General features: G+C 39.3%; 1 protein-coding gene across 3 annotated transcripts in view; it reads right to left on the bottom strand.

The window, feature by feature from the left end:
• The window catches only part of daam2 (dishevelled associated activator of morphogenesis 2), a 145104-nt gene that overhangs the window by 43505 nt on the left and 84604 nt on the right, over positions 1-16995 (bottom strand). For all 3 annotated transcript variants that reach the window (XM_084742332.1, XM_084742334.1, XM_084742333.1), the window contains exons 4-5: positions 14390-14464; positions 7354-7448 (exon numbers count right to left, since the gene is read on the bottom strand). In XM_084742332.1, coding sequence (XP_084598458.1) covers positions 7354-7448; positions 14390-14464 — 170 coding nt within the window. The remainder of the gene's footprint in view (positions 1-7353; positions 7449-14389; positions 14465-16995) is intronic.

Genomic DNA, 16995 nt, shown 5'->3' with positions numbered 1-16995 from the left:
CGTCTTGTTCTACTATAAAAGGGCTTGAGTGTGGAAAAGGGCCCGGGAATTTCTTCAGATGTGCCGCTTTAAAGGGATAGTAGACCCAAAAATGAAAATTCAGTCCTTATCCGTCTCGGTCCACAAAACACTGCTGCAGTTCAAGTCAGTTTGAATTCAACTTGGCATGTTGAGGCTTTAAGAGACTTGGATTACACCAGACGAGCAGTGTTTTCTGATGTTTGAAAACTGGTCACCGATCACTTAAATTGTTTGGGAGATTCTGCAACACTGTTTTCCTGTGAAACTCCAGCAGTGTTTTGTGGATAAAAAAAAACTAAACCCGACCTTCAATCAGCATGAGGGTGAGTAGACGATGACCGAGTTTTCATTTTTGGGTGAACTGTCCCTTTAAGCTAGTTGAGCGAGGTGTCTGCAGCGCTCGGATGAGAAGTCATATGATATCACCTCGGCCCTCGCTCAAATAAATTTAACTTGATGTGAGGCCCGGCGTATAACTGTGGTAAAATAAGAGCCGAACAAAGGGCGACACACGTAAAACTGACACGCACACACATACAGATCACAATAAAACCCCCGGCCAAGGTGCACATCTGTGATGTGTATAGTATATCATGGCATGGAGGGAATGGCTCTCATGGACTTGGTTTATTGTTAAATATACAAGGAGAAGTCTGCGTATGTGTGTGTGACTTACACCAAAGGTTCTCAGTTTTTCCCCTTACAAGATAGAAAATACCAGGGACCTCTTCATGTTTGTTCCTTGTTCCTTCCAGAATACAACCCCCTTTTCCTTACACCACCTTTGTCCCTCACACAATCTGTTTAGTGCCACACCTCCTTACCTCTGAACCTGCCTGTATCTGCCCACCCAGCCCTCAGTTCTCCCTACTTCCCCTTTAAATACTACGGGTGAGAAATCTCCTCTCTGATAGAAGCAAAAACATCACTCCATCCAAGACTCTGTAAAGGTGTGATCCTCTTCTCCCCTGCTAATGTATCTGCTAATATATGAAAACAGATATAAAGTTCACTCTCTTTTAAGCGGAACCTTTGAGAGATCCGGCGGCAAAATGTTTTGAAGGATAATATTTGCATGTGGCGGTGGCGAATCGTCCAAAGGGCTGTTGACACAGGAGAGGGGGGGAACCGCTGCAGTCCGCTCGAGTCAATATTCTTGCTGGAAGAGATTTGCAGGAACAGCATCCAGAGAACCGTCTTGGGAAGCATTGCGATGCTCCGCTGACATGAGCCTGGGAATCCGGTGCATTCTGGGCCAGCGTGGCCTCGGTGACCTCTGGGAAGGCTTCATTTTCTGCCCTCCCGCAGTTCTGTTCACCATGAAATGTTTGCACTCTGAGCTGACAGGACGTAACACACAAGACTCCGGCAGGAGGAGGGAGGATGACTCCGTTTTTACCTGGATGATGCTTCATGCTAAAACACCAGCTGACGGACAGTTTATCCCAGATGTGGAATTTTTTATGTGAGGATGTCGTCCATATTATCATCACCATCTTGTTGCTGCTGTTTACATTCAGTCTGATGCAAATTCAAATGAATATGTCTAAATGTATTTATCTGGTTTCATATTTTCACGCTACTCCATTCTGAATTTAATTAATTAACTGTATAAAAGTTGTATTTTGTGTATGACAAAGGAACCACAACTCTAACTTTGTACAACGCTGTGATTTGATAACAAATGTCTCTGAATCCTTAAAATGACAGCAATTCAGGAGCGTTAGGTCATTAGCACAGGCATAAACATCAGGGCAGATGTGAGGATGAGTCAATATGTCAGCAGCGCTTATGTAAGTACACGTAACGGGGCAGTTAAACACCACAGGAGAGTATAAATATTTAAATATTTGGAAGATAATTTAAAATATAAGCCAGACTGTGCAGATTTAAAGGAGCAATAGGTAGTAAAATGAGTACAGCAGTCCAAATAGCGAGTTGGAGCCATAGACTGTATATTCAATAGGTTAGAATCCTGTTTAATATACAATGTATGTTTGAAGCGAGTTGTTCTCCCCCACCCTCTTCTCTCCAGAAATAGCAGAGACAGGCAAGGTTGTAGTAGCCCTGCAGGAGCTCTGCAGGAGCGCAGGATGCACACAACCTGGTAATTTAACAATAACAAGTGATGACAAATCCTCCGCTAGAAGGTGATCAGCTGTTTATAACGGTCAGTTGTCTGTCAATGTGAAATTAATCCCGTTATCCTGAAAACAAAAGCACACAGCTCTGAAAATACACACTGTGGATGATGAATTAAGTGGTTTCCTGTCTCGCTGCCTGCCAAACTTCATTAACATTTTGCTCAATTTAACGCTTATAAACATCTACTCCTTCTACAAGATTATTAATGATTTATTACAACTCATAAACAGACACTAACCCATTCTGACTATTCAGCATTAATTTGATGTCTGATTAATGTGAAATTGACATACAAAACAGTTATTCTGGTCTAGAAGGGAAACCTCAGCTGTAATATTCATGTCAAGTGAAGCCAGTATTTCAACTTGACATGTTTGCTTGATCTCTAATGACACATCCTGGTCGTATTACAGTGCATATGTTACAGATTTCTCCTTTAATTTGACTGCATGCCTGCCGTAGTAGTTTTCATTTGCATATTGACCCTCACATGCCCACTTGAGCTGAGATTCACAACCCCAGCCTGATGGTTCGAGCTCCATTTGACTGGCTGGTAAACAAAGCAATAACTACTAGCAGAGAAAATGAGATAAGCAGCAAATAAATTCAGCCAGTTTTCCAAATGTCTCGGTTTTACGGCTGTTTACAATTTATCAAATTCATACTTAAAATAATAAGACATCTGGGCCATTAAATTGGTTTAATGATTATGACTGTTATTTCTGGTAAACAGTGAATGCAGCACAGCGTCACTCAGTGAGAGTATACCAGCCTGCGGTCTCCTCTCGCAGTCGGAGGCCATGTCTGATACAGTACAGCTGCTCTCTAATGAAGTGTTGTAATTTCATTTTTGCTGTCTTGTACTTGAGTTCACCTTTCCTATATTACGCTCAATGCTTTTGACATTTCAAAGACAAAAGGACTGATATGCTTGCACTGAGCTGTTGGGTTTTACAGGCCAAAGGGAAAGTGTGGTTACAATACAGACAACAAAAGTTTTCACTTCAGAAAGCACAAGTGCAGCATGTCTCAGTCATAGCTGAATACTCCACTTGCATTATGCGCATTACTACACTTATCTGCAGAGGATAATAATGCTGGAGATAACACAGCTTGTATTTAACAGACTCAAATCGTTCAACCATAGCGTGTATGTGAACTTGTTTCATTCACCTATTTTCTCATATTTTTCTTGTATTCTTTTGGATGCAAATGCAATTTATGACGTCCAGACCTGCTGTTGTGCAGACCAGCAGCTCCCATTTTCTGTAAGCTAAAATGACTGATTTCAACAATGGAGTTTGGTTGCTTTGAAGACAGCGATAATTGTCTTATATACCGTCAGTTTCTCTTCAGTAAAGGCTGCCAAAAGGCAAGATAAAGTGGTGAAAGTATATTGCTTAGCTTCCTACAATGGTACTCCTGCTGTTCCTTCAAACTGAGTGTGTGTCGACTGCCATCTACTGTAGGTAATACACCACCTATGGATAAGTACCTCATACAACCCCACTTCAAATAATTTGAACTACCCCTTTAATGTGGATAACCATGTCATGGTTGATACTTGATCTGTTTAACCAGGTCATTATTGACACAGATACTGATCTGGTGGATTTAATCAGGAAATAAACTGACCTTTCTTCATTTTAAGGGGTCACAAACAAAAAAGAAATGAAATAGCTAACCCAAAGCAGAGATTTTCAATTAAAGGGATCATGTTACGTTTGGCAAAATAAATATACACTTTTGAATAGATTCTTTGCCTGTGTTAATATCACATTCCATGGACAGCAACACACAACAGACCATATGACCCCAACGTGTCACCTTGTCATCTCACTGGCTCATAATCAGCCTATGAGTGAGAGTGACATCAGTGGGTGGCTTGCTGACAATGTGCTGCTTTTGTGTGCTCTGCCTGGCACCCTGCATGCCCACCATGTGTTTGGGTCCTGTGGCCCTGCGGAGCGGGCCGAGAGCACAAGGGCACCTCTTCACAAGCAGGCCCAGCTGCCTCTGTGAAATGCCAGAGGGGAGGAGGGAGGGAGGCCATTTCAGTCAGGCAGGCATAAATCAAAGATGAATACAGAAAGACACCGCCGTGTCTCACAAAACGCTGCCTCGCAGTACACTCGCATGTTTAAGTGAAGCCGCATTGAACCACACTGTTCCCCCAGACACACAGGCCGTAAAGCACAAAGTCACCCATTTGTCACAAAGGCGAGACATGGCTTTCCCTGAACACCCATATTCTGTGGGACACACCTGCTGCCCACATCAGTGCTACAGCACATAAAAACATCTGCGTGTTAATGAGCAATAACTCACTGTGTGAACAGCGCTGGTGCAGGTGCATCACTGAAAACTGTAGACTGAGTCATTACAGACACTTCTGATGAGGTTAATTAAGTGAACTTGAATATTATACAAGGACTTAATGAGTACGAGACAAACAGAGCAGCAAAGAAACTGCAAACTATCAAAACGGTAAAAAAGGACATATCAATGTGTGCTGAGGTAGTTATCAGGGATGTACCTGAATCTGTTACATGCAAAACACAAGTAATTCAACAGACAGATGTTTCTTTTAGGGCCTGATCGATATATCGGGCCGATATTTGAATGTCACTATACTGGTCTATACTGGTATCGACATATATGTTTACCAATACGAATTCTTTTCTTCAACAGAACATGCAGACTGTGTTTGTTAACATTATAGGCAGCGTTTTGTGTATATTTGGTTCTTTTTCTTGATTCAGATTTAATATATACATATATTTTTGTTGGTTATTTTTGCCATCTTTGTTTGTAATTTATAGTTGTTTATAATCATTAAAAAATGATCAGTGAAAGCTTACTTTTTCAGTGACCTTATTTTGGACAGTGAAGTTTATCGTTAAACTGTAAAATAACCTGCCTCAATTACATACCTTTGTCACATCTCTGAGGAGTCATTGCAAAATATATTATATTCTGTATTGAGAATATCAGTCGATATATTGTATCAGGATATTTTACTCCCTAATATTGGTATCTGCCCTGTGCCATCTGTCATCAGAATATAACACGAGCATTTTACTTCGATTCCAGACTAATGGTCTGTCACCATGTCTGTAAATTTAAAGGTGTAATACACAACATTAAAAAAACGTTAGATTCACATAAACTCTAAATCAGGACATGGTCACTTAGAAATATTGCAATTATAATCTAACAAAGACTGTCAATATTATTTTGCTTACTGTTAGAAAGTTATTCAGAAAGTCAGCGCTGTGCTCACTGCTAATGATAATCTACAGTATCTATCATATTAAACTGTAACTTTTTCACTGCCGTACATCCAGGGATTTTATATCTTCTACGGTTGCTGCCTGTATCTGTCATGCATGGCAGACTGTCAAAGTGCATTACTGTGTTAGCCAGCTATCAGCCTGCAGAGTATTCCATTATCAGAGATTTGGCCGTTACTAGGACCTTATATTACACTTGTGTCTGGCCCACGGCAGCCTGATCAATTTCTCATGTGCTCACCCATGAAAAATAATTGCACACCCCTGCACTAAATCATCACTTATGACTGACTAGAGGTGTGCGCAGGTGGCTGTATCTGCACAAATCTCGCCCTCTGTATTCTCTTACTTTCAGTGATTTGTGCCAGACTTAGTAAATCTTTCCCTCAGTCTTTTGTCCTAAAAGCACAGAGGAGTTTTTATTTTAAGCGGCACTGGTACTGGCATCAACTGCTACATTTCTGGTATCTTGACAACCCTTCTGATAATGCTGATGATCCCAGATCACCAATGCCTAAAATAGCCAGTTTTCATAGTGTAGTTATACTGGGTGTATGTGCCACATTTGTAGTCCCCATCTGGAATGGGTCAGAATGCAAACACAACCATGCATACACACACTTGGCCTACAAACACACTCACAACCCAGACGTGACCCAGACACCGCGGCTGCTCGGGGTTTTTGTCACTCTGCACATTACGTCTGTCACTTCATAGCTCCCCTTGAGAAAAGTCAACACCCCCGCTTTGGTCCAGACCACTGCATCATGCAACTGGCACAGGCTGACGGACGGCTTTAAAGGAGCTGATGAAGAGGAGAGGGGGACGGTTTGTATTAGTCGGCCGGTTAAAGTCTTTGAGTGGTACTTTGTGGTGATGAGTGAGACCCGGCAGCTGCTGATGACCATGTCAGGGGGAGAAAACAGCGGCGTGTAGATCTTAAAATAATATTAATTATATATGTTTCAATAGGCAGCAATTCAACAGTTTTTTTGTTTTTTTTTACTGTAATACGTGACAAAAGACAGACTTGGAAAATAGAACCAGACATATATATCAGCTGGCTGATATAATCAGCCTGATATCTGTCTATCACAGTTATATCAGTCTATACCAGTAGTAATGTGTATATATGTATATGTATATGTATATATATATATATACACATATGTATGTATTTTTTTTAGAACATTATGCAGGTTTGATTTTTGTTTTGTTTTTGTTTTTTGTATTTCTTTTGTGTTATAGGCAGCATTTTATGTATATTTTCTAATTTCTCCTAACTGAAGTTGTTCTATTTGTGTTTTATTTTCATCAAATCAGTATCGGCCCCTCAAGTCCACTATAAATTTGGCTCTAATTTAAAATTTTTTTGAATGATTTCTGAATTGATTTTTTATATATCTTCTATGTCGGGCAGAAACATATTTTTTAAAACCCACTGGCAGATGTAAAGGTTGACCAATTTATGAAAAATAAGAAAGTCAAAATATGGAGATACAAGGTTTGCACCCAACAGCGACAATATGTATATTATTAGTACTTATTCCTTTAATTAGCTTGATCTTAACACAAAATGGGAATTCCTATTAACGGGCTAGTTAGCATCACGATAGCGGTAATATCATCTTATCAAACCAACCCATTTTACTCTGCATGCTCAATGTGTGCTCAAACATTCAGCCATATAGTTCCTCTGATTTTACATTGATAACTTAGTCTGTTACTTCAGGTAAGGCAACCTCAAAGGGTCAAAACTCAAACTCTAAAATTGACAGATTCCAAGTACATGACTGGATTTAATATGTCAACAAGTCAAACAGCAGCAAGGAGACCTGAGCAACGCAGAGCTCTGAACGGGTCGCCACTTAGTTGGACTTAGAAATTGACTTACCTCATTGGCTGAGTCCGAAGTGCTGTCTTCAGATCTTCCACCACCTTGTTCCTCATTTCCATTTCCTCCTCATCGAAGGCGAACAGGGTCTGCATCTGCAGAAATGGTGAGAAACGAAATGAAAAATGTGAATTTAGCTGAAACACAAGCTGATTAATATTACTGAAGTCTGGCTTCGTAGCAGGTGCCATTTGGTGAGCTACATGCTGGGAAAATGATCAATTCTTCACTTTTAAATAAGAGCCTTTTATTATTTTGTTGAGTAAAGATAAGAATATTAATCATAATTTGCAAGAGATGCGAAGTACAGATACTTAGTTACTGTACTTAAGTAGAGTTTTCAGGTGTTAAGTTTTTATTTTTCTGAGAACATTTACTTCTACTCCCTACATTTGAACACAAAGTACTTTCTACTCTTTACATTTTCAAAACAGGCTTGTTACTTTAGTCTTAATGCATTTGAGGGGAAATATTGATTATTTTTACTTTGCATCATTGAGCCCTGCCTTCCAAACATCAAGACTGATTTCAATTTAAATGGATGGAACAATAACACATAGATAAGATGATTGCTTGGTGTGTCTGTCAGTGCATATCCTGGAACCAACACATAAAAGACCTAACCAGATGAAAATAACATTAAAGACATCATGTCATTACTGTTTTACTTTTATATGTAAGCTCGTCTTTCCTTTTCCTTTCTTTTAAATCAATTTTTCATGCAGAATTGGTTTTATTTCCGTGTTTTGTTTATCACAATTGCACCAAAATCTGAGCATCATTAAAAAAAAAAGAATCTTTACAAAAGACGTATCAAGATGTAACAAGACAAAAACTTTGTAGAAGATGTAGCAAGGTAAAAATGATGTAAAAGATGTAAGAGTACCAATACTACATAAAAGACGTAGCAAGGTAAAAATGGCATAGAAGACGCAATGATGCATAAAAGACATAACAAGAGGAAAACTGTAAAAGACAGAGCAAGAACAAAAGAACGTAAAGGACATAAAAGGAAAATTATGTAAAAAAAACGTAATAAGACATACTCTGTAAGACATAAAAAGACGAAAATTACGTAATAGAGAGAACAAAGAAAAAGGGACATAAAAGATGTAAAAGACTTAACGAGACGAAAATTACATAAAAAGGCAAAAATATGTAAAAGGACGTATCCAGGCAAAAACACTGTAACAGAACAAGGAAAACAACAACAACGTAGAAGACATAACAAGACAAAAACAGAGAGGGAGACTTGACCAGAGAGAAAAGGTGAGGTTTAGTTAACTTTGCACAGAAACAGCTGGTAGAAATGTCCTTCAGAGAGCAACTTTACTTTTATACTTTGAGTAAACTTCAGAGCCTGTACTTTTTTGCTTTCACTGCAGTTAAGAAGTGAGTCTTTTCTTAGACGAGTATCTGTACTTCTACTTGAGTGAAGAATGCATGTACTTTTGACACCTCGGTCATTTGGCAGCTATAAAACAGCAATTGGACATATTTCCTTCTCTTTACAAGTGAATGTATTTGTTTTAGTTGGTCCTGACATCACAGATAATCAGATCTTCATTAGCAGGCTAAAGTTCCAGGCACCACGATTCAAGCAGATCATGTGTATCCCCCCCCCCCCCCCCCCCCCCTTCCAGTGACATTTTCTTTTCAAAGAACTGTTTGGAGCGATACAACATGCCAAAATAAGTCATGCAGGCAATTAGCTCTAATCAAGCTTACAACAAATGATAAAAAACACTTAGAGCGGTGGTGGTGTTAATGCATTTCTGCATCACTTAAACCCCCCCTCAGCAACATCAAAGAGCTGCTGTGCTCCCATTAGTCAGAGCCACAGGGCTTCTGTTTAGCCTCTCCAGGCTTTTTCCACAGCAGCTCTCTGCCAAGTGCTAAGGTTCAAACAGTGTGTGTTTCAGCAGCGGAGCAAGCTAGTCATAGGGACTGCCCATTAATTTGCCTGAAAAAATATTAGCTTAAATGTGACCCTGTTTTCCAATCCATAAACCCTTAAAAAGGCAAACAGGTCAAAGTTGGGTGCGAATATTCCTGGCAAGACACGCTTTGGGCCGACAGCTCCTACATATCTAGCTGAAGCATGTTTGACTAGCTAACAACCGCTCTGTTCTGTCCGCCGTGTGAGAGTGTTTAATCTAGAAACAGTGCAGTCAAAACATCCATCGTGACGACTTAGCCTCAAGTCCAGATGGTTCACGGACCTCGTGCCAAAAAGTAAAGACTCTGGCTCCTGTTTCTCTAAATGAATATGTTCATAGTCAATGGGAAGTTGGACACAACAAGTGTTGGGGGGTGGGTGTGGGTGTAGGGGAGGGTGAATGATTTGGTAGTGCTGCGAGCCAGTTCACCGTGTCAGCGAGTCTAGCCAAATGGCTCCTTCCTACATCTGCTATTTGTAAGCTCATTCGAACCTGCGGCCAACATGCACATAAGGATGCTATTATAGGCAGTTGGTAAACCAACAGAAGGTACTTCCCTAAATCCTTATTATGGGAAGTGCCCCCCAGAGCCAGGACTATGCCTTCAAGCTAGCTAGTCAGTGCATCGTTAGCTGAGTGACGAGTGCAGCTCATCAAAACCTTAATATGGACCATGTGGGTTACTGATGCAGCAGGTAATAGAATATTTGGTCATTATAAATGAAGACAAACAGCATTATTTTAACTAAAATGGTCATGTAGTACACAGTATAATGTACTATTATTATTATTATCATTACTATTATGTAAAGTCAGAGACTAAAGGCCTAGTTAAGATAAGAAACGCTAGCTGAGGCCTAGCTATTATTCTATTGTTCCTATGAGGCTAAAAAAGTAACAACTGAAATCGAGTGGAATGCAGTGAAATTAAACAATTTTATTGGTCTTTAATTGTGAACTGGACACAATATTCTGTTATAGTATCATAATCTTATCTCCTCTATCACATTTTGTTGTGTACAGATTACACAAATTGAAGTGAAATGCTAACAGCCACCACTGAAAGCTGCATTTACATTAGGATGTGAGTATATATTTCCATGACAATTGCTTCTTATCATGTTGTATGGCAACTAATATTTTTAAAACTTGCAAGCGTAAGATAATAGATTTTTCAAGTGAGTGTCTTTTAACATCAAAGCTAAGCCATTAGTTGGCAATAACCTCCAGATACAGGCGCTTTGTTTTTTTGCAAAAGTTTAATTGCATTGTATTGTAAAATATTGATAAAGGTAAGATGACAAGATCATTTAGTAAAGTTTTTATCACTTTTACCACATTTAGAAATGTTTGCCAGCTTTCTTCCTCACTTTCTGACGTGTCTGACATAATACAGCTTACAGATACAGATATTTTGCGTGTTTATATTGTATCGATACACAAACACCGAGTATCGATCTTTTATTACACGAACTATTAATATAGCAAATGCGAATCTGCAATATTAGTTATTTGTATAAAGTGTAGATTTTTAGATTACAAAAGCTTTTTGGTTCTAGAATAACATAATAATGTGGGGGGTTTTTTTGCCCACTAGATGGTGCTGGGTTTTTTTCTGGTGGGGTCAGCAGAGGTCACAATGCTTAACAATCACATTTTGCTGCAATAAAAATCCTTGAAGTGAGATAAACGGACTGAAAACTTTATCTTATTAAAATAAAACAGCTGATAAAAAAGAGTATATTGCAATTAGTTACTATAATCATATAGTCATATAGTCACTATATAATCACTATAGTCATCATTATATTGCAAACTGTTTAAAATCGCAATTAGATCATAGATTAAGTATCGTGACAATACTGTACCCTGGGGCCTCTGGTGATTCCCACTCCTACTGTTTCGTGGTTGATAATAAGTGCAATAGCTGAGTTCTGATGTCATTTTCTGTCCTTGTCCAGCGAGGAGCTCTGCAGCTCAACACACTCGCCCGGACACACGGCAAGGTTACAGAAAGTCTGGTCAGAATCACCAGGACACTCGAATTATCACTTCCTAGCCAACGAACAACCTTGGGCCTCTGACACGCTTTTATGAATGAACTTGGAGATGCTGGTTGTGCAGTAATCTCTCTGGGCGGCAGAGCGAAAATGAGCTCATCCAATAACTCAGCTACTGTGGAAGGGCTGCCCCTGGTGAGCTCGCCTCAGAGCCAAGACATGAAGTCATGTACAAGTTTTAAAATGTGCTCTTGTCAAGATGCTGTCTGGGGCACGGCGCTGGAGAAAATGGAAGACTGATAGCGGGAGTGAAAAATGATTCAGGAAGGGGAGGAAATTGGTCGAGTTATGGTGAATAAGAGAGACTGCAAAAGTGGAGCTCGAACAAGGGACTGCTTGTACAAGAAGGGGACTGGAGACAGCAAAAAATTACATTTCTCAACAAGTTATTGTATCTGTTATAGAGTTATGAATTTTTAATCTTCTTCATGCATGCAAAGCCAAATCTACCTCTGATGTAATATTATTTTATTTGCTTACAATGTGAATACATTTGTCTTTGTTTACAAGTTTTTTCCCCAATATTACAAAACATAACACTTACATAACTGAGAAGCAGTGTGGCACTGAAGACTGGAGATTGTGTTACAGTGAGAAACAGACAGATCCGCATTATATTCGCTTGTCTCCTCTGTCTTGTCTCTGTCTTCATGTCGCAGCAGTTCTCATGTCTTATGGGACGTTCACTTTGCACCGAAAAGTCAGAATTTTGACCTCCCAATTGGAAATATCAACAGTATGTTGGTGTTCAAGTTTGCTGCAATTTAAAAAGTTCTCAAATTGTTGTGAATCCCAAGACTTCATATTAATTGGGCACCAGTTAGTATGAGATGATTATGTCCACTCCAGCATCCCTGGTTGGAGGAGGTTCTACTTAAATTTAAATTCAAATTTTAAAAAACAACTGAAACTGTGAACTATTAATGTGAACTAGCGCCTTCTAATCTTTGTGAACTGAACTTTGAGCTACAGTAGCTCTTTTTAAAGTGTGAACTTACACAACACTGGAGTGAACAAGAAGTGAAACCACTGAAAGAAAAGTGAAAATATCTCATCACACTGGCTCTTGTTGTAGTATAGACAAAAACGGAGGACAGAAACAGAACAGGCTGCAGGAAATTTCTTGGAACCAGTAATGTTGGGTCCTATGAACTTTTATGATTCAAATGTCATCTATTGGCCGAGTGGATGAAATTCAACTTGGCTGCTCAGAGTTGCATGTTCACCAGTTTGAATAACTGGCACAATGAGCTGAATGACTGCTTTGGAAATGGTTCCAATTTTGCTTCTTGTCAACTTAGAAAGGTGATAAAAGAGTCTCAGTCCATGTTTACAACATCCAGAAATGTAAAAAAGATCTTATGAATAATGACGTACAGTCCTCCCCCTTCCTTCCCCCACTGACACACCCTCTATGCTAGTGGTTCTCAAATAGTGGTCCAGGGACCTATAGAGGTCCGTGGCCAAGGGATCCTTAAAAAGGTTTTAAGATTCATTCATTTAAATGATCACCATACAAGAAAATATTTATTTATTTATTAAAGATAGCCTGCATTTACTTTATGAGTAGACAAACTATTTCTTTCCTTTCCACAAACACGTTTATAAGCCTAATTTTTTTATTATCAGAATGCATTCAGCAGACTATAACTAACCTCTCAAGGCTCATATGCAGGGCCTTCACGGCCCAACAGTGGGCCACAGATTAGTATTTAACAGCAATGTTTTACAGTATAAAATAGATTTATTTCAAAATATGAAAATAAATATAATTTAGAGAACAAAAGAAAACAAGAATTACCAATAAATAGATTGGGAGGGTTCACTAAACAACCTAAATAAGCAGCGTATTACAGGAGCTTATTAGAGGGTGGGGACTTTCTGCATATTCACGAATCCTTGAATACTAAATGAAGGCAAGATTCAGAGCTACATGTAAGTCTTGCAGGGCATTTTATCTTGTTTAAAACATGACTGACATGAGGTGGACTTTAAAATACAGTAGATGTGTGTGTGTGTGTGTGTGTGTGTGTGTGTGTGTGTGTGTGTGTGTGTGTGTGTGTGTGCGTCCTGTCTGAGCCTTTAAGAGAACGACGGTAAAATAGTTTCTCCAGACTTCAGCACTAAGCTCAGGTACCGGTGCATCATCCAGAAGTAGCTCATTCCGGTCCCTCGAGTGGAGCCAGTAAACAAAAACAGCTGTAAAAATAGCAACGTCCAACATGGGTTGTTGCTACAGGCGTGTTTTGCCAGAAAAACAAACAACATGGCAATAAACATATTAAATGCCATTATGTTTTGGATCTATGTTTGTGCTGGTCTGTGTAGGTTCTGGTTGAACAGTTTATCTGATTCACGGCCTGGAAATACTTGTAAATGCACTAAGTGTTGGTCTGCTTGGCTGGATGACGAAAAAAAAATTGTGGAAAAGTCCAAGAGGCTCTCGCTGGTCTCTAAATTTCATGCTTACATGTCATGCTTAAAGAGCCCCTCTTAAAATGTCATGTTTTATGATCTCCAAACATTTGGGAGCCAACATGTCGTCCACATGAGGACTCAGGGTCAGAGGTCGAACTGGTCAGTGACCGAACGTCCAATCAAATGGTCACATCGCAGCAGTCATGTTTAAAGCGATACTGAGATCGTGGTTGTGACGGTACCGTGCTGTTTTTATTGGCAGCCACGCTGGCTGGAAATAATGAATATTGTCATCCTGGCTTCGCTCCGCATCTCTGACAGTCATTCCCACTGACCGGACTGCTGAGTGTCTAAACGGCCTGTTTGTCATCACAGTGTGTGTGAATGCCGGGGTCACGGCGAAAGAATGTGGCCATGCGAACATAACGAGCAGCCGGCAGGGAGGCGATAAAAAGCCAAGAGAGTCTGAGAAAGAGTGACTGAGGGAGCAGTGACCTCCGAGCGGTGGTGGTCGAAGCAAGGGACCTGCATTGTAATAAGGAAGTTAAAGTTGGCGAGGAGCATTCAGTCATCTGATTTCGACAGACGTTGTGTTTGCGTGACATGTGCTTGACTTACAGCAGCCATGGAGTTGATGCGGTCGATGTAGTAGTCCGGCCAGCTGGTGGCCAGCTTGTTGGGGTCCTCTTGCTCCTGTGCAGGGACACAAACACAGACTGAGTCACTTTAAGATCACTTGCAACATGTTAAGAGTGTAGCTCTGCTGGATTCAGCACAAGTAACATATTTATTCACTTCTAACTGCAGTCGGAAGTCTGCATCCCAAACACTGATGTGCAAACAAACAAACAAACATGCAAACATTAAGGTTTAGATCAGGGTTCTGCTACTTTTACATTCAAGAGCCATTTGTGGCCATAGAAAAGAAAAAAAACTGTCTGAAGCTGCTTGTCACTGTTAAGTTTTATAAGAAAAGGCTCCAAGCCATAGACATAAGCTATTATTGTTTATGAAACATAAATTATATATATTAAATTATTTGATGTATAGGCTACATATTTTTACAGTTGGCAAATGTAAGAATCACTTTGCACTGTAAAAAAAATTATCTGCGATAACTAATTTTCAAGGAAATGTACTGCAATAGATTTGACAGACAACTAAGTTTGGTCACAATGAACTGTGAACCTGATTTGTCATTATTTTGGTGTCTGAAAATCGAATGGTTTTAATTGAAAATATTAAAATTTTAACCATCATTCACTCTCACCTTAATGAATTTACTCTATATTTTTTTAAATCCAATTTTTAGGGGTCTCTAAAACTCAAAGATTTAAGTTTATCTAAAGAAGAAATGTTCATTATCTCAACAAAAGATTAGTAGTTGGTAAAACTTTTTTAAAACTTAACGAGTTAGGGTTAGGGTTAGAGTTACCTCAAAACTTTCTGACAACTTTTTACTTTTACTACCTACATTTTAACTCAAATATCTGTACTTTTCACTCCCTATATTTTCAAAACAGGCTTGTTACTTTAGTTTTGATGCAAGATGAAAACGTCACAAGATGTGACAAAAAAAAAAAATGACGTAAAAGACGTAACAATACATAACAAGTCAAAAATTAAGTAAAGGACATAACAAGAGGAAAACAACGGAACAATACATAAGACAACAATGATATAAAAAGATGTAATAAGACAAATATAACGTAACAAAACAAAAATGCTATAAAAGACATAACAAGCCACCGATGACATAACAGGAAAGGAGGGAAACCAAATGCAAAATATGTAACTAGGTGAAAATGATGACAACAAAAGTAAAAAGTTGCCCTCTGAGCGACATTTCTGCTGGCTGTTTCTGTGCAAAGCTAATCGAATCTCTAACCTGAGTCCTCCTCTTGGTCATTTTGTTTTTATTTTATTCTTTGAGTACATTTCAGAGCCTGTACTTCTTCACTTTAACTTAAGTAAAAAGTTTAATCAGTACTTTGATTTTTAGTCTTGTTTTAACACAAGAATTTGTACTTTTACTTGAGTGTGTGTACTTTTGCCACCTCTGCACCATACTCACTCTGTACTCTATATGTTATTTTCATACTATGTCACTCTCCTAATTTTATCCCTCCACTTTTTCCACCTTGGCTGCATACTTCAACCTCCACATGAAGACTTAACTGGATCAGGCAGTCCAGTCCACAATAACTGGGTCACAACATCTCAGAGTATTCACTTGCCACAGCTTTCATCACATGGAGGGAAAGAAGGAGTGCCTTGAGGAACGAAATGCACTCCACAATAGTTTTCAAATAGCTCTGTCTGAGATCAATTTGTCCGGGCCAATCCGAGGAAGCGTGATGCCACGAGCAACCCAAGGCACAGGGGAAAACAGAGACCATGTTCCCCGTTCACATCTGGTCTTGTTTAGCAGGGGCTTAGAGGGCTGGTGGAGCGTTGTTGTTGTTCTTGTTACTGTGTGCACGTCAACGAGAGTTGGAAACTTACAGTATGCCACATTAAGGCAAAATTGGATAGTTTTGGAGGATAATAGCTGGAGAAATTCTTTGCCAATGCTTGAAGTGTATTTTAAATTTGAACATATGTCAAAAATTTAACTCCTGATTCAAAAATTAAGAGGACATTCAGAAAATGCCTGTTTTTTTTTTCCAAAAATGTGGTGGAAAAAGCAGGGCCATCAACTAAAATGACTCTGTAATAAAAGAAACAAAAGATCTGATGGCAGTACATCTGTTTACAATAATAATAAAAGTGCTCCACCAGCAGATTATGTCTGAGATTATCAATTAAACATATGTTAAAGGTCCAGTGTGTAAGATTTAGAGGGATCTGTTGGCAGAATATAACAGGAATGGGGTATAACGTTCATAAGAGGCCTATGTTTTCTTTAGTGCATAATAAGAATCATTGTGTTTTTGCTACCTTGAAATGGGCTCTTTATATCTACACATATCTACTCTTCCACACCCATTTTGTGCCCCCACAGTAGCCCAGAATAGACAGACCAAACTCTGGCTCTAGATATGGCCATTCACATATTTTTCCCAGTATCTTGGTTTCCATAGGTTCTCCGACACTTGGAAGGGGAGGGAGAGGCAAAATGATTGCAAGCTGCAAGCTCACTGACACTGGTCCTTTAAATACATCAATTTAAAAGGAAAATTCATCCCTTTCTTTGAGGATGTCCTGCAGGGCTGCACAATTAA

Source organism: Lutjanus erythropterus, chromosome 18 (genome assembly GCF_056507025.1).
Source record: "Lutjanus erythropterus isolate fLutEry1 chromosome 18, fLutEry1.hap2, whole genome shotgun sequence".
Classification (NCBI taxonomy): Eukaryota; Metazoa; Chordata; class Actinopteri; order Lutjaniformes; family Lutjanidae; genus Lutjanus; species Lutjanus erythropterus.
The sequence above is the reverse complement of the archived record's forward strand: the minus strand, read 5'-3'. Positions and strand labels throughout refer to the sequence as shown.